The sequence below is a fragment of the Oncorhynchus clarkii genome, chromosome 17 (assembly GCF_045791955.1).
Source record: "Oncorhynchus clarkii lewisi isolate Uvic-CL-2024 chromosome 17, UVic_Ocla_1.0, whole genome shotgun sequence".
NCBI classification, from domain to species: domain Eukaryota; kingdom Metazoa; phylum Chordata; class Actinopteri; order Salmoniformes; family Salmonidae; genus Oncorhynchus; species Oncorhynchus clarkii.
Genome location: NC_092163.1, coordinates 62243613 through 62262446, shown reverse-complemented (window position 1 = coordinate 62262446; position 18834 = coordinate 62243613). Strand labels below are relative to the sequence as shown.

At 43.2% G+C, this 18834-nt stretch overlaps 1 protein-coding gene across 1 annotated transcript in view; it reads right to left on the bottom strand.

Moving 5' to 3' along the window:
• Positions 1 to 1487: 1487 nt before the first annotated feature.
• Positions 1488 to 18834, bottom strand: part of LOC139371225 (protein kinase C delta type-like) — a 34927-nt gene continuing 17580 nt past the window's right edge. Inside the window, exons 2-17 of the mRNA XM_071111434.1 lie at positions 14411 to 14543; positions 13415 to 13684; positions 10872 to 11040; positions 10180 to 10211; positions 9905 to 9990; positions 8794 to 8923; positions 8326 to 8426; positions 8120 to 8213; positions 7826 to 7950; positions 5906 to 6079; positions 5544 to 5635; positions 5314 to 5376; positions 5060 to 5198; positions 4213 to 4401; positions 3793 to 3921; positions 1488 to 3625 (exon numbers count right to left, since the gene is read on the bottom strand). Coding sequence (XP_070967535.1) covers positions 3467 to 3625; positions 3793 to 3921; positions 4213 to 4401; positions 5060 to 5198; positions 5314 to 5376; positions 5544 to 5635; positions 5906 to 6079; positions 7826 to 7950; positions 8120 to 8213; positions 8326 to 8426; positions 8794 to 8923; positions 9905 to 9990; positions 10180 to 10211; positions 10872 to 11040; positions 13415 to 13684; positions 14411 to 14519 — 2061 coding nt within the window. The 5' untranslated portion in view covers positions 14520 to 14543 and the 3' untranslated portion in view covers positions 1488 to 3466. The remainder of the gene's footprint in view (positions 3626 to 3792; positions 3922 to 4212; positions 4402 to 5059; positions 5199 to 5313; positions 5377 to 5543; positions 5636 to 5905; positions 6080 to 7825; positions 7951 to 8119; positions 8214 to 8325; positions 8427 to 8793; positions 8924 to 9904; positions 9991 to 10179; positions 10212 to 10871; positions 11041 to 13414; positions 13685 to 14410; positions 14544 to 18834) is intronic.

The window sequence follows — 18834 nt, the reverse complement described above, 5'->3', positions numbered from 1 at the left end:
ATTTTGAAACATAACATGGGCCTATGTAACTTTATGTTGTTGAAAAAAACGAGTTCATGATAAAGTCTCAGATTTCACTGGTGTCCGAGATGCATAGGATGGAATAACATGCAGTCCTATGCTTATAAATGCCTTACGGCTAGTCTTAATTCATGCAAACTTCATGAGCAAGTCAGCCTCAGAAGGCTTGTAATGTTGTCCGACGTCGTAATGATGCAACTTTTCAAACGTTGTAGAAGAGTGCAGTGAGCCTATATTGTGATGCCAGAGAGAGAGAGAGAGAGAGAGAGAGCGGACTCGGAGGACACTCCCGGTGCGCACTGCATGAATGTCGTCGGCCTTGGAGGCTCCGACACAATGAAGAGATGAATAGTAATTGTAGCACCTGGCCGCTAGATGGCAGGGTAGCCAAAGTCCTATTGTAGCCAGTTAATGGGCCACCCGCCTGTGAAAGTGCATCTGAGGAGTGAAATTGTGAAAACAAATGATCAAAAAGTGCCTACATGTTTGCAAAATGGGAAAACATCATGCCAGGGAATAAAAACTAAACTAACCACTGACTAAGCCTACAAGGAGAATAGAAGGAAAAACAATTATCAGTGCCTACAATATTGATATTTTGTGGACAACAATTTAGAGTTAAATATCTGTTTATTTATAATCAGACGTAAAATACGAAGACAGTAAAAAAAAAGTATATCCTTACGTCACCAAATATTGTAACTATTTAGGGCAATATACATTGCCTTCAGAAAGTATTTATGCCCCTCGACTTATTCCACATTTTGTTGTCTTTCAGCCTGAATTGAAAATGGATTAAATATTTTTTTCTTATCTATCTACACACAACACAAAATGACAAAGTGAAAATATGTTTTTTTAGAAATGTTTTCAAATGGATTGAAAATTAGGTACAGAAATGTTCATAAGTATTCACACCCCAGTCAATACTTTGTAGAATAACCTTTGGCAGCGATTACAGCGGAGTCTTTTTCTGGGTAAGTCTCTATGAACATGCCACACCTGGACTGTACAACATTTGCACATTACTCCTATTCAAAATTCTTCAAGCTGTTTCAAATTGGTTGTGGATCATTGCTAGACAACAATTTTCAGGTTTTGCCATAGATTCTGCCATAGATTTAAGTCAAAACTGTAACTTGGCCACTCCAGAACATTCACTGTCTTCTTGGTAAGCAACCAGTGTCGATGTGGTCTTATGTTTTAGGTTGTCCTGCTGAAAGGTGAATTTATCTTCCAGAGTCTGGTGGAAAGCTGACTGATCCAGGTTTTCCTCTAGGATTTTGCCTGTGCTCCATTCCATTTCTATTTTATCCTGAAAAACTCCCCAGTCATTAACGATTAGACATATACCCACAAGATGATGCAGTCACCACTATGCTTGAAAATATGGAGAGTGTTACTCAGAAATGTTTTGTATTAGATTTGCCCCAAACAAACACTTTGTATTCAGGACAAGAAGTTCATTGCTTTGCCATGTTTTTTTTATTCTGTACAGGCTTCCATCTTTCCCTTTGTGTATTAGGTAAGTATTGTGGAGTAACTATAATGTTGTTGATCCATCCTCAGTTTTCTCCTATCACATCCATTAAACTCTGTAACTGTTTTAAAGTCGCCATTGGCCCGAGTGGTTTCCTTTCTGTCTGGCAATGGAGTTAGGAAAGATGCCTTTATGTTTGTAGTGACTGGGTGTATTGATACACCATCCAAAGTGTAATAACTTTACCATGTTCAAAGGAATATTCAGTGTCTTTTTATTTTATTTTTTACCCATTATGAATAGGTTCCCTGCTTTACAAGGCATTGGAAAACCTCCCTGGTCTTTGAGGTTGAATCTGGGTTTGAAATTCACTGCTTCACTGAAGGCCCTTACAGATGTATGTGTGGGGTACAGAGATGGTCTTTTTTCTATGACTGTGTTAAAAACACTATTATTGCACACAAAGTGAGTCCATGCAACTTGGGACTTGAAAAGCACATTTTTACTCCTGAAATAATTTAAGCTTGCCATAAGAAAGAGGTTAGGTTGAATACTTATTGACTCAAGACATAAGCTTTTAATTTTGAATTAATCTGTAAAAATGTATTTTTTTTTTCAACAATTCCACTTTGACATAATGGGTTATTGTTTTTGTAGGCCAGTGACCAAAAACCTAATTTAATACATTTTAAATTCAGGCTGTAATACCAATATGTGGAAAAAGTCAAGGGGTGTGAATACTTTCCGAAGGCAATGCACATATTAATTTTAATTTAACGTACAGCATATTATTATTATTTGCTTTTTAAAATACCTACATTCAAGTAACACAAGACCCAATTTATCCATCCTTTTTCTAAAGGAATCCCCCCCAACACACACCCATAACCTTCAAGACGAATGACTGCAGAGTACCATTACATTAACTCCTTCCAGTATGATGTCCCACTCCATTTCACACTACTGTAACGCAGATCTGAATCAGGGTAGCTGTGGTTTGATCAGAGTAGCTCTGGTTTGTTCCGGAGAGTGGGGAAGCTGCAGTACCATTTACAAATCCTTAGTTTTATATCATGTGGATGGGCAGACCAAGGTGAGAGACTATCCATGCCTGTATAAATCTGTGCATCCTCTACTGGTCCTGTAACTTTGGTGTTCTATCATTTGTTTTTTTTATCACCCTTTCAAATGAATTAATTGCACCTTACACAGGGTACTGAATTCACACCTGAAAAAGTAAACGTTATTTTCATTATAAAACATTTAAAATATACTGGAGATTCATGCTGTCACTCAGACATATTCATTCATTCATGCATACATTTATGCACAGTAAGTGAGTGCTCCAACACACACACACCCACACTTCTATATTGCTATCCTTGTGGGGGCCAAAAACTTGATTGCCATCCAAAATCTTATTTTCCCTAACCCCTAAATCTAACCCCAAACTATACCTAACCGTAACCCCTAGCCCCAACCTTAATTATAACCCTAATCCCTAAGTCTAAAATAGCATTTTTCCTTGTGAAGACCAGCAAAATGTCCTCACTTGCCTGAATGATCATTGTTTTACTATCCTTGTGAGGACTTCTGGTCCCCACAAGGACAGTAAAAACACACACACAAAACAATGATGTGAATGATGGGACGGGAAAGAGTGACATACAGTAGGCAGAGCACACGGGTGTGTGAGAGAGCCACATTTGACCCCTGACATCCCAGCATGGACAATACTAAACAACTGAACTATGGGGTGTGTGTAAATGAGTGTGTTGATGTATGTTGGGGGATAAAGTACAGTACATGGATTAATTCAAGGTTTGATCCCAAGGAAAAGAAAGACACCATTATTGAAGGAACCACCACAGAGATAAATGCAACACTGGTTTCCCCCTCCTCCCTTTCCTATGCGTTTATAATGGTGCGGTTGAAACAAAGAGATGGGGGAATCTTGTTGTGAATTCATTTGTCCATAATGTGTTGCATCTTGAGGTTGATGAAAGAGAAGCCTGCAAAGGCTGTCTGGTCCATAGAGTCGATTAGGTTCTTGTCCGTGTGGGAGAGGCGGGGCTTCTCACTCAGGAACTCCCGGTCAAAGTTGTTGCAGTCATTGGGGCCTTTCTGTGATTGGCAGAGAAGGGCTGTCAGTTCAACAAGAGACCAATGACACCATTCACAATACAACACCAAATAAACAATTAATATGGTGCAAAAAAATCTGAAAAGAGCATTAGTGTGGGAGTTTCACTAGCCACAGTTCCATTATAAGCCAGAGATCCAGATCGTACCACTTTAGGTTTGAAGGGGGGGTCCACCTCTCTCTTCTCCAGGGCAGGCCAGTTGAGGGTCTTGAAGAAGGAGTGGCCGCGGATGTTGTCCACCACACCTAGCCTGCGACTGGGGTCTCTTTCAAACAGCTAGGGATGGGGAACAGAGACACGCAACAGCTTTGGGACAAGCATCCAGCTTGGATTTAAGGTGTGTGTTTTTGTGCCTGCATGTGTGTAGATGGGAAGGGTTGAGAGGGATATAATAGCAAGGTAAAAAAGGGATGTCTGAATGTCTGTGTGCAAAGGCTAGTGTTGATGAAAGTCAGGTGAAATTGCAAGACTGATTGCATTGTTTACTAGTGGACACCAATCTGCCACCCACTGTCACAGACTGTGTGTGGGGAATTAGTGAGAGAAGAGAATGAGCAGCAGCTGCACCTTCTCCAATAGGTCCTTAGCCTCCTTGGTGATCCAGCGAGGGTAGTGAGGCACGTCCATCCTGATGGACTCAAACAGCTCATCCTCGTCATCACCCTGGAACGGCGACTGGCCGATCAGCATCTCATACACCAGTACCCCAAACGACCACCAGTCCACGGAGAAGGTGTACTTCTGTCCCAGCAGGATCTGAGGATGGACAGATATAGTTAGATAAGTTTGTTATATCTGGAGTACTTCTCCTGTCCTATTCGGTGTCCTGTGTGAATTTAAGTGTGCTCTCTCTAATTCTCTCTTTCTTTCTCTCTCTCGGAGGACCTGAGCCCTAGGACCATGCCCCAGGACTACCTGACATGATGACTCCTTGCTGTCCCCAGTCCACCTGGCCGTGCTGCTGCTCCAGTTTCAACTGTTCTGCCTTATTATTATTGGGCCATGCTGGTCATTTATGAACATTGGAACATCTTGGCCATGTTCTGTTATAATCTCCACCCAGCACAGCCAGAAGAGGACTGGCCACCCCACATAGCCTGGTTCCTCTCTAGGTTTCTTCCTAGGTTTTGGCCTTTCATGGGAGTTTTTCCTAGCCACTGTGCTTCTACACCTGCATTGCTTGCTGTTTGGGGTTTTAGGCTGGGTTTCTGTACAGCACTTTGAGATATCAGCTGATGTACGAAGGGCTATATAAATAAATGTGATTTGATTTGATATACACATGGACAATGTTAAGAGTCATCTTCTACAGTCAGGATCAAAACACAGAATTACAAATACAGGACAGAGAGTGTAAATTTCTTTACAAACAGAATCGTACAATACCCTATCCTGCACAGACACAGTCACACACCTCTGGTGCGATGTAGTCTGGCGTCCCACAGAAAGTAGTGGCCCGATTCTCTCCAAACACGTTCTCCTTGCACATCCCAAAGTCAGCGATCTTAATGTGGCCGTCTCTGTCCAGCATCACATTGTCCAGCTTCAGGTCCCTGTAGCAGGGAAGGGTTGGGAGGGGAGGGTCCATCTACTAAGCGCTAGTACAGGGATTAATAAGGGAAATCAAGTGCAAGGCCAGACGAGACCATTAAAGTTCATTGATCTCACCTGTAAATTATTCCTTTTGAGTGGAGAAACTGCAGTCCAATTATGATCTCTGCTGAGTAGAACCTGGGGGAGAAGAGTGGTAGAGGGCAAATAACTTCTGGGTGCATCATCCCTACGAAATGCCTACAGTCTGCCCTTAACCGGCTATGAAACTGTCGTGGGTGAGTTCTAAGTAAATAACTACTGCGTGTCTGGTGGATAGTGAGTTAACACTGTAGTCTGTCACTTACGTGGCTCTGTAGAGGTCAAAGCGACCCTTATCCTGAATGTGGAACATCAGGTCTCCTCCATTCAGGTACTCCATCACGAAAAACAGGTGTTCCTGGTAACACACACACACACACACACACACACACACACACACACACACACACACACACACACACACACACACACACACACACACACACACACACACACACACACACACACACACACACACCAGTTAAGCTACTGTCTAAACACCCAAGTCGAGTGACACACATCAGTCTGATGAACAATTGTTCCTGGAGTGCTGTGTGTGTGGAGGTAGTGATGGATGACGGTAAATCCTTTTGAAAGATAAAGCTTTGGAGAGGGGTAGGGGTCTCACCCTGGTCTGGAAGGTGGAGTAGAGGTGTGTGAGGAAGGGGTTGTCCCAGGCCAGGGCCAGGACTCTCTTCTCCACCATGGTACACTCCACATCATCATCCATCAGAACCACATCTTTCTTCAGGGCCTTCACAGCAAAGTACTGTCCTCGCCCCCTCAGCTCAGCCAGCAGGACCTGGAGCGCCACACAGGAGAGGTGATACAGCACAGCCGAATACTCATGTTGAACATACTAAACTATCAGACCAGAGCAGGCCATTTTGTTAGGTTATAGCCTTATTCTAAAATTGATTCAATTGTCCCCCCCCCCCCCATCAATCTACACACATCCCACAATGAATTGAGATGTATTGGCTATTTAAGACATAAAAAATGAAATAACACATTTATATAAGTATTCAGACCCTTTACTCAGTACTTTGTTGAAGCACCTTCAGCAGCGATTACAGCCCTGAGTCTTCTTGGGTATGACACTACAAGCTTGACATGGGAGTTTCTCCCATTCTTCTCTGCAGATCCTCTCAAGCTCTGTCAGGATGGATGGGGAGTGTTGAGGCACAGCTATTCATGTTTCTCCAGAGACGTTCGATGGGGTTCAAGTCCAGGCAGTGGCTGGGCCACTCAAGAACATTCAGAGACTTGTTCCGAAGCCACTCCTGCATTTTCTTGGCTGTGTGCTTCGGGTCGTTGTCCTGTTGGAAGGTGAACCTTCGCCCCAGTCTGAGGTTCTGCGCGCTCTGGAGCAGATTTTCATCAAAGATCTCACTGTACTTTGCCCCGTTTATCTTTCCCTCGATCCTGACTAGTCTCCCAGTAACTGCAGCTGAAAATAATTCCCACAAAATGATGCTGCCACACTATGCTTCACCGTAGGAATGGTGCCAGGTTTCCTCCAGGTGTGATGCTTGGCATTCAAGGCAAATAGTTTCATCAGACCAGAGAATCTTGTTTCTCATTGTCAGAGTCTTTTGGTGCCTTTTGGCAAAATCCAAGCGGGCTGTCATGTGATTTTTACTGAGGAGTGGCTTCCGTCTGGCCACTCTACCATAAAGGCCTGATTGGTAGAGTGCTGCAGAGATCGTTGTCCTTCTGGAAGGTTCTCCCATCTCTACAGAGGAAATCTGAAGCTTTTTCAGAGTGAGCATCGTTTTCTTGGTCTTCTCCCTGACCAAGGCCCTTCTCCCCAGATTGCTCAGTTTGGCCGGGAGGCCAGCTCTAAGAAGAGTCTTGGTGGTTCCAAACTTCTTCCATTTAAGAATGATGGAGGCCACTGTGTTCTTACGGACCTTCAAATGCTGCAGAAATGTTTTGGTACCCTTCCCCAGATCTGTACCTCGACACCATCCTGTCTCGGAGCTCTACAGACAATTCCTTCAACCTCATGGCTTGGTTTTTGCTCTGACATACACTGTCAACTGTGTGAACTTACATAGACAGGTGTGTTCCTTTCCAAATCATGTCCAAACAATTACATTTCCCACTGGTGGACTCCAATCAAGTTGTAGAAACATCGCAAGGATGATCAATGAAAACAGGACGCACCTGAGCTCAATTTCGAGGCTCATTGCAAAGCATCTGAATACTTATGTAAATAAGGTTATGGGGTATTTTGTATAGATTGATGAGAAAATGTTCTTATGGAAACCATTTTAGAATAAGGTTGTAATGTAACAAAATGTGGAAAAAGTCAAGGGGTCTGAATAGTTTCCGGATGCACTGTAGCTACTCCAACAACAGATAATAACACGGGTCACATACTAACTAAACCACTACAGTAAGTTGGCTCTCAGCAGTTGAAGAGTGCCCTGGAACCTTTTAGACAAAGCAGTGCTAGCAAGTGATGTGTTTGAAGGCCATTGAGTCTGTGTGCATGGGTGTCAGTGGCATGAGCATGAGGAATGTAGCAGTGGTTGTACTGTACCTTGCCAAAGCTTCCCTTGCCCAGCACCTTGTGGAACACAAAGCTGTCAATGGTGAGGTGGGTCTTGGGGGTGATGCTGGCTGGGGCAGGGCCCTTACCTCCCTCCCACAGCTTCTCATAGCCTTCTGTTGAACACACACGCACAAAGAGACAGGCATAATGTCAATAGATGCATACACACGTAAAGACCCACAAAAAACGAAAGAGAACTAAAGACCTACATTGTTAAGGACCAAAATATTGTTTACTGTAGAATAACATGTGCTCTCAACTGCAGCAGTGACAGCTGCTTACCACTAGGGTCCGCTCCTGGGCTTTTGTTGAAGTCCTGGTAGATTCCAATGTCCGTTGACTCAGAGTTGTTGGATTCAGAACGTCTTGTGGATTTCTGAAGAGGTATAATGCTATTACAATAGGGTTATGAATGTGCATTCATGGCTCCATAAAATACATTAGTATGTTTGAATGTGGGCGTGACCAGGTGTCTCTGTCTTTCTCACTTGGCTAACTTGGTTGAGGGCCTCAGCCAGGAGTTTCTGGTTGATTCCACAGAGATTTCCCACTTTCTTCTCACATTTGTGATGGGAGTTCATGCCACAGTCTAACAGGAGAGAAGAGAGAAGAGTAAGACAGTAGCTGGGATAAAATGAAGAGAAAGATATAAGAGGCAGAGTTAAAATATTGGGTGGATTGAAGATTGTTCTCTATCAAACACCATTGCAAATAAATGTGTTTTCCCGTTTGTACTTTAACTCTTTGCTCATTGTAACAACACTGTACATATGACATTTGAAATGTCTTTATTCTTTTGAAACTTTTGTGAGGGTAATGTTAACTGTAAATGTTTTTTTGTTTATTATCTATTTGACTTGCTTTGGCAATGTAACCATATGTTTCCCTTGCCAGAAAGCACCTTATATTGAAATGAGAGAGAGGCACAGAGACAGAGATGGAGGCCTCACACCTACCTTCACACTTGAGGCCCTGCTTGACCATTCCCCACAGCATACTGCCACAGTGGTCACAGAAGGTAGGGCTCATGTAGTTGTGGATCTTAAAGCGATGTGGCATGTCGATCTTAAAACGCTCCTTCTGGAACTGTGGATACACAGAGCTCCCATCATCAATGAGCTAGTCCATAGTACCCATGGGCAGTTAGTACCCATGGGCACTGCCCCCCCCCAAAAAAAATGGGTGTCTGTGAGGCCTCACAGCCCTTCTGAACCTCCTCATGGTGCCCCACAGGGAGCAAGAGAGAGGGGACAGGGGCACACACCTACACCGATAACTAGTGGACTGACTCCACCCTCTCTTCCCTCACAGCACTGACTTGCCAACCACTCCACCTGTACTGTTTCCATACAGGCTGCAGACAGGGAACAGGTTCACCTCTAACCCCTGAAGAGAAGGCCTCTCTATCCTAACTGCCACAGGTGCTATAGAGCTGATCCCACTACGACAAATACTCCAAGTCTTTCTAGTACTCCATGGCTGCAACACTAGTCAAAAGTGCTCCACTACTGGTAATAACTGTCCCATGCTGAATCCACTGGCACCATACTGGCTACTTTGGTCCCATGCTAGCTAAATTACAGCTGAATAAAAGGAGAAAAAATAAGGAACCCGCACACTGCTCTTGATAGTATCACTGCTATTTAATAAGCTTTAAGTATCGGCCTCAGAGCCTTCGTCAGAGTTCAGATGTGCGAGCATTTGAATTTTGAGCTAAATCACAGCTGGAATGAAGCACCACTGTTCAGTTTTAAACACAAGCATATTGATTTGCCTGACAGTTCTCCTGGTCTCTGATAGCTGTTGATTTGACCTCCCTGAAAGTGTCTGGTCTTGCCTATTGAGGAGTGAAGAATAACGTGGCACAGTTCGCACAGCTGCATGACTCCGATGCGATCAGAGAAAACAATATGGAAAAATTAGGACCCTGGTCAAAATATAAAATCAAGGGAATCACTCCATAGAAAACTGATCACCATCTACAGTAGGTTACATGGTGCCAATTGGCCACACAGTATTATATCCAGGTTTTTGATGTGTTTTGGGAGGTGAGGTCATGTTGCTCACCATAGTCTCTCTGCTGTTGGCTGCTGTTCCTGTGCACCTCCCGATGATTTTGTCAATACATTTCTTGTGGATGGCGGCGTTGCATTCTGAGACAGAGATTAAGCCACATTAGGAAAAGCTGCTAGTTAAGATATTCACTTATTGATATGAGAAATTCGTGACTATTTTTGGGAGTAAATTATTGCAGAGTGAACGCTTTGGATGTTTCACTCCAAGCACCAAAACAACTTCCTTATAGTGAAAGATTTTAACGGCAAGAGGTCAGAGACACTCACGTCTGCACTTGTAGCCTTGCTTGTTGAATCCCCTGTTTGGAAAGAAAAACAGGGTGAAGATTCATACAATAAATGACTCATCTTTGTGCACTTTTCCCATAAGGCATACTGACAGATAGTAAGAATATCTCAATATAAAGTATTGACAGTGACAATAAACAATGGCAGTTTAACAGAATGAGAGGAGAGACATTCATTCATCTTTTGCACAAACTACACCATCCACACACACTAGGGACATTGGTCATTCCTCAACCTGTCACCATAAGGCACCAATAACAACTTTCTTCTCTGGCAGGAAGGGGGCAGCCCTGCACTGGTAATTGTGCTGACATTGTTGGAACATTGCAGCAACACCCTGTGGGTTTTCCCCAGACAGCGTCTCAGACAGCGACTCACACAGCTCACAGAACAGGCGCTGCCAGCCAGTCTTACTGTTATTGTTGGACAGACTGCTCCAGTTATGGATCAATTAGAGCTGTTAATTGGTCTACTCAGAGACCCCATGGGGGGCTGGTTTTGGGGTAATCAGTCGACTGTCTCTGTACTGTGGTTAACTGCTAAGCCAAGGCATAATACCGTTGTGTAGCAAAACGACACACTTGTAAAACAGGTTGAAAGCTCAACGGTCTTTGTCATGGTCAGTGTGGTGGTCACGGTGGTGTTTGGATGGGGTGGTCTGCGTCTCTCACCAGACAAACTCCCGGCAGACAGAGCAGAAGGTGGGCTGTCCGAAGAAAGTGGCTGTGAACTCATGGTTCTTGATGAAATGGACCTTGGCCTGTTTCATGGCTCCTCTCCTTCGGGTCAGTGTCATCGCCCCATCCTCCTCTTCACGCCCCTTCACGTTCGACTTAAACACTGCTCGGGACACATAACAATATTACAATTCATTATTTGATGTCCTCAATCATATACCATTGTGTCTGCTGTGGGTGATATTATTAGATAGTGTGTTACATTGTGAGCTAAAAATTGTACCTTGGTGAAAATTAAGAGTTTGTAACAATAGAAAATGACTCAAAAAATGGCACACACCAACATAATTTACAAACAAAGCATGTGTATTTAGTTAGTGCCAGATCAGAAGCAGTAGGGATGACCAGGGATGTTCTCTTGATAAGTGTGTGAATTGGACCATTTTCCTGTCCTGCTAAACATTCAAAATGTAACGAGTACATTTTGTGTCAGAGAAAATATATGGAGTAAAAAGTACATTATTACAGGAATGCAGTGAAGTAAAATACAAATACACAAAAAAACTACTTAAGTACTTTACACTACTGCAAAACATAATCAAGTGCCCTGTATCTACATTGTTATATTCTAAAACCACATAAATTATTGCCCGTCTATACAGATATCTCCGCATTAGAGATCATTGCTTATTAAAGACATGCTCTGGAACTTTGGCGACTACTAAGTATTTGTTATCCTCCTGCTTTGGGCTGGATGTGTCAACGTGTAGTTCATAAAGTGCATTCGGAAAATATTACAGCATATTCTAAAATGTATTAAATTGTTTCTTCCCCCCATCAATCTACACACAATACCCCATTATGACAAAGTAAAAACAGGTTTTTAGAAATGTTTGCAAATGTATAAAAAAGGAGTAAATATCACATTTACATAATTATTCAGACCATTTACTCAGTACTTTGTTGAAGCACCTGTGGCAATGATTACAGCCTCAAGTCTTCTTGGGTATGACACTACAAGCTTGGGACACCTGTAATTCGGGAGTTTCTTCCATTCTTCCCTGCAGATCCTCTCAAAGCTCTGTCTGGAATGGGGAGCTTTGCTGCACAGCTATTTTCAGGTCTCTCCCCCTAGCTATTAGAGTTCTAGCCAAAGAACTTCAGCCCCTCACCATTTGAGTGACAGCTAGCAAGATGCACACACAGCAGAGTGAGAGAGAGCGCAATGACTTTAGGTGCACATATGTGACATAAAATATTACATTTTCAGGGGACACTTTTGGCTCGTGAGAGCTACTTTCAGAACTACTGGAATTATGCAAAAGTACTGGAGAATCTCTTTAAACATCAAATCATCAAATTGAGGAAGATTAAGGAAAAGTCATCTAAAGAATGAGGTCAGGTCACAATTGTTTTACTTTCAGAGTAAACAGTGAGAATGGCCTTCTGCAAAATGTGGCTGTAGCTGATGCAAACCAGAGACAGAAGAGAAAAGCGAGAAACTTTGCTCCCAAATCATTTGCTGATCGGGGAGGGACACTCTGATCTACTTGTCCCCGGCCCGCAGAGGGGGTGTCCCAGAGCGATACATCGCACTAACTCATTTTTCAGGAAGGGGCGAGGACACTAAGTACACCAGATCCAGCTGTTCCCTCTTTCAATTGAGCATGCTAGATATTATGGAGAAACCATCAGTTCATGTGGGAAAGTTTAGATGGAGTTTAAGGGAGGTGATACGTGAAAGGTGTTTGTTTTGAATAATCTTGTTGTATGTATTGTATTGATATTATGTATTGTATGTTCATGGGAGCCCCCTTGCAAATGAGACACTCAAGGGAGGGAAAGCCCACTTACACAGACAGGAACCATGACAATTTTTGTCATTAGTGAATGGCCTGAGTAAACAATCTTATTTATTCACCATATTTGACACAAGCCAAGGGGACTCAGGTCAAAGGTCATGGAAAGAAAACAAAGAGAGGCGTGAGAGAAGTAAACAAAGAAAATAAAAGTGAAATGAGGACTGTGAGAAGACACAAAAGAAGGTGAGGGAGCAGGCCACAGCTGGGAAGATGGAGTAAAAGACAGGAGACTAATGAGAAAATGGGAGACTAACACATTTCCTCCTTGCCATCTCATTCCTTTGACTGGTGTGTATGTTTAGAGAGGAGATGCTCCCACCTGCCAACACTGGACACATGCTTTTCAGGAAAACTGCAGAGAGAGGGGGGTATGCTGCTCCAGCCTACCCCCTCTCCTACCCTGGGCCGACCCAGAGCAGATAAAGCCTGACTGGGACACTCTAACATACAGATTCCCCCTGGGTCTGGGTCCTATGCCAGCTCCTAGATACACACAATCCTCCTTCCAGGGCCTGTATGGCTGCTAGGCTGAGCGCCATGTGACAAGCTGGCCTGGCAGCCTGGAGGCCACTGTTTACGCTCTGTAGCCAGTGTGTTTGAGTGCTGGAGAGTGCAGAGAGCGACATAGATTTACATTAAATGCTAGATTGAGAGCCTGTTTGTTTGGCTTACTACCTGCTGTGTCTGTGTCCTCCACAAAGAACTGGACGACCATCTGAACCTTCCCAGAAGGCTGCAGGTCTACCCAGAATTCAGCACAGCCGTTGCCCTTTTTACAGCGCTCAGCCAGTACGGACACGCCCACCGTGGCCTCGGCCAATGGCTCCTCTGCGGTCTTCATCAGAACCACTTGGAGGACACGGCCCTCGTAGATGTGGGCATCGAAAGTGGACTTCCAGGCAGGGTACATCGTGGGTTTCCTCTGGACTAGGGTCTTCCCCCGATCTGGAGAGAGAGAGAGAAAGGTTACACCACCACAGCTTACACATGTGCATGACAAAGTGTGTTTGTATATGTGTGAAAGGGAGGGAGAGAGAAAAGAGTGTGTGTGTGTGTGTGTGTGTGTATATACAAACACACACACACAGACATTGTTTTTGGGGTATCTGTACTAAACTATTTATATTTTTGACAACTTTAACTTCACTACATTCCCAAAGAAAATAATGTAAATGTACTTTTACTTCCTTACATTTTTCCCTGACACCCAAAGGTATTTTTATGCTTAGCAGGACAGGAAAATGGTCAAATTCACACACTTATCAAGAGAACATCCCTGGTCATCCCTACTGACTCTGATCTGGCGGACTCACTAAACACACATGCTTTGTTTGTAAATGATGTCTGAGTGTTGGAGTGTGCCCCTGGCTATCCGTAAATGTAGAAAAACAAGAAAATGGTATCTTTTGGTTTGCTTAATATAAGGAATTTGAAATAATTTACTTTTATTTCTAATACTTAAGTATATTTTAGCAATAACATTTACTTTTGATACTTGAGTATATTTAAAACCAAATACCTTTAGACTTTTACTCAAGTAGTACTTTAGTTGGTGGCTTTCACATTTACTTTAGTCATTTTCTATTAAGGTATCTTTACTTTTACTCAAGTATGACAATTGGGTACTTTTTCTCCACCACTGAGTAGTACCCAATGGGTAATGCTACTGACCAGTGCTGAGGGACTCCTTCATCTTAATTGCACAGAAGGGAGCGTCAGTCAGGGGTGGCAAGACGCCCACATCAAACGCATTAAAGGCTATGCGTAAGAAGGGAGACATGGTGACCACTCATCCAGCAGCCTCCTGTAAAACATAGACAGACACAGTCAGGATTATAATTATGAAATACAGACATAAGTTCACACAGCACACTCTTACACAACACATATCCTGAAAACAAGAAGTAGACACAGCTGTGGGCAGCGATTGCCAAAGAGACAGGAAATACAGAGGAAGTGGAAGCTACCCACTGTCACGCGCCGTGCTAATGCTGAAATAAAGCCCTTCATTAAAACATCACAGAGGGAAGAGAGACTGTTGTGAAAGAATCCGAAGAAAATCCCTCTCCTGTTCCACAAACTGCGTGAGAGAGTGAGAGCAATACAAGCCAGCGAGAAAAAAAGGAGAGAATCAGACAGAAATCAATGGGATCAGATTCACATGACATATTAATTCCCTGAGAGGGAGTGTTCTAAATCTGGTGCGCTGGCATTTCCTTCCCCTCCACTAATAGTGTCCATCCAGCCTGCTCCTTCACATGCGTTTGATTTTCTGGCTGATATAGACAGACACGGATCAGACCATTGAGATGCAGTCCTAGGGGTCCTTCCCTGGGTAATGAGGCCAACCACATCCCTACTCCTGCAAGAGCCTTCCATATCTGATCCAAAAAAGTTGAGGTGGGTTTTGCTGATCTAGTGATATAGAACCCCTACCGGAGGAGAGACCAGGAGCATCATAGAGGAGAGGAAACAACACCGTGATGAGGTCTGTGAGCTCTCAGAACTGAGTGTTAGCACAGCTGACTGGATATGCAGCAGAGGACCATGGCACGCTTTTTGTGACCTTGACGTTGTTACGAACCACAAAAGGCCTGACAATGTTGCTCATATGCCCCCAAAGCTACACTAACTACTAATTGTGCCCTGCGATAAAATCAGGGAGGGGACTGTGGATCTGTTTCCGACCATTAGTAGGTTAGTCACATGCGATATCTCAGACAGCACTGGCCCAATTTTAGAATTACAATAGTTTGGGGGTGCTTATATTTGTCCTGTTACACACAAGTGTTTTTTTGCATATCCCAACTCGCCCTGAGACAACCGCAGGGAGTGGGGTCATGGTCAGGGGTCACCATTGTACAGCGCCCCTGGAGCAATTTGCCTTGTCCAAGGACACAGCAACAGATTATTTTCATTTTGTCAGCTCTAGTATTGAAACCAGCAACATTTCAGTTACTGGCCCAATGCTCTAACCGAGGCTACCTGCTGGTCAGAATTTGACAAAACTTGGGTGAACGATGAGTCTTGCCATGGAGATCCGGCATTTACAACATTACAATGATTGGCTCAAGACGGGAGCTATAGTAATCTTGATTGGCCCAACGGGGGGGAGACATGCCTTGTTTTCATATGACAGGCTGCACACCTTCAAAGGATGCATAACTTTGGCTGAATTAATGTGAACTGGTAAGTCCAGTAAGACTGCTCACTCAGCTTACTGCTCCCAACAATTTCAAAATGTGACAGCCGTTACTCTTCAGTTGCTTTTTAAAGAATTTCATGTAGTTTTTGGGATTATGACACCTCTTGTTCTTCCACTAGATTTTGTGGAATCCAGGACTAATGGACAGTGAGTGGGGAACTACCTTCTTATATCAGAAAGGCTAATTCAGAGCAAAACATTTGAGGAGCAGAGCTACAAATGGTATGAGTTAGCATGCCAAAGAGGGAGGCAGAATTAGCCTACACCATAATCCCCCAAGCAGCCATGAAATCCCACAGAATTCCTTCAAGATTTTCCACACAGTGGTTTTCTTATGAGCTTTGTGTCATAGCTACCCTACTTTCCTCTTTTGAGTCTTTGTGAGCATAATCATGTGGATTAACAAACAGTATTTGCAGAGAAGTACTACTCCCTTGTAACCCAACTAAGGATACATCTCATGACTCAAGCCACTTGGCAGTCCTGTGGCTGTTCATATCAAAGCTCTATAGTGTTACAACAGTGTAGTACTCTGTGTACATGTGATATTAGCAAAGGATATGATATTATCCTTTAACTCCTCAGCAAGCAGTGTATGTATGCACTGCCAATGTACTGCCATAGTGGTAGAGTGCCCTTGGGTGTAAAAAGTTAAATCAACGGACACTGCTTTGTTTTCATGCTCATTTTCACATGATTTCATGTCATTACCTGGGTTAGCTAGGTAGTCTAGAACACCTTGTGGCTTTCAGCTCACGACGACTGGTAGATGTGACTTCAGTCACAACTTGTTCTGGTTTCATTAGGCTACATTAAAATGAACTGGTCCATGTTTGTAGACTGGTTTTCCTCCAATACCATTCTATGTAGGGTTACTGTCTGAGCTGGTTTAGTTCTAAATCGATTAACATGTCCACACTGTCTGGCTTGGATAAGGTTTCTCTGTGTCTGAAGGACAGTAGTTTGAGCAGCCTGAAGTCAAGAGGGGTACAACAGTTGAGTGAAACTCCCCCAGTCTTCCTTCGCACGCACACAGCTTCAGGAAGTAGACTTTGGAATCAACCTGGCAACCAGTCGAAAATCAACTATAGACTCAGTGCCAGCGGTCAAACAGCTCACAGTAATACATTGCAAAACACTGTAAAATACTAGCATACACATAGCAATTTAATTTGCGCTCTATTGTAGACAGGCAGCCATATACACATACAGTGCTGTAAAAGACAGCCGTGTGGAGCATTTGCAAATGCATCTGGGGAGAGAGTGGGCAGAGAAAATAGGAGAAGAGAAGGGAAAGAGGGAGATGGAGGGGCAGCATATTATAGGCAGGCTAGATGTCATTTGTAGATGTCACATGCAGACTATGGACCTCGAGTGGGGAGTCAGAGACATGCACTTGGACAGACCACTGATAGAATAGGTTTCTGTGTGTTGAAGTCCACAGTTGCACTATTTAGATTAGGCTCTCATGTAAATATTCCGCTTGTGTGCTGGAATTAAAGGGCCAGAGAAAGCATAACTACACAACTGGAATGTCACATTTTAGGTTTGTGTTAATAATATAGTAGCTACATGTGGTATGTCTTTATGGATGACACACAGTAAAATGCAGACACAAGGAACGCTGAAAGTACACCAATGAGGAAGGAGTAGTTGCTGGAACAAGACGGGAAACAACTAGAGCTGGGTGACATACATTTCCAGTCAAACGTCACCATATATATCACCAAGAAATATGCAAATTAAACAGTTGTGACCTTCAAGGAAGTGATACTTAGTGTAATGAATACTTAGGTGGGATGTTTACTGGAATGCCTAGTTATGGTCTAGTTATATGTAACTATATACAGTAAATCCCTATGTAGGGTATATTAACTCTTCAGAGGACATGGTTGAAGGAGGAACATTTCTTGGAGCCAGACTAGTGTGAGATAAAGCACGATTAGTCATACAGTACATCTGAGGTCATCTCAATATTCTCCACCAAGTATATAGGACTCCTGAAGACAAGTGAATCTTCCAGTGAATAGAACTGACTGAAAGAAGTGATTAGTTCCCATGTGACCACTTCTTGGTCTCTTTCACAATCTCATTCTACTGCTCCTTCAGTTCATTCTAAAAACAAATGATATAAACAGCAGCATGAGCAGAGACATAGCCACGACTGTGTCTGGCTTTGGCGGTGTACCGTTTCTGCGGTATACTGGGGTATTTTTGAAATACTCAAGAATTTGAATTTTTATTCGGATCCCCATTAGCGAACGCCATAACGTTAGCTGATCTTCCCGGGGTCCAACCCCAATTACAGTTTTTGACAATTGCTTACACATGATTTCTGAAACTATGGCTCCTTTTCTCTAGACTCTACCCACAAAACCCCAAAACACACACACACACACACCCACCCACCCCTTGCAAAACCAAACACTTCATTCAAAACTATTTTTAACTCTTCTCAAAACTCTACATACAAACCTTCAAATGATTAGCTCTTATACACGCCAACTACACACAATGTGACAAATGTAAAACACTACTATTGTGTCTTTTGCATGTTCAGTGGAGTCCACGGCAGTTTGTCATAGCACTCACATGTACACAAATATATACAGTATTTAAGCATATTCCGTATATATTTACACTATAAACAGAAATGCAAGGGGGGAAAAATGTAATGCATTTCTTTCTCAGAACATTGTATTTTCATCCAGATTTCAGGATGAACAGTAACAGACAAACAAATAGGATTGCTACTATAAAGAGAAAAAAAACAATTAGGGTGCATCCTATCTCCTATTTGGGTCTGGCCACAGCACCTCATCAACATCCCAAGCGATGTTCTCTCTGGCTGAACAGTGAGGGAAGTAGCGTCTGGAGTGGCGTATCCAGC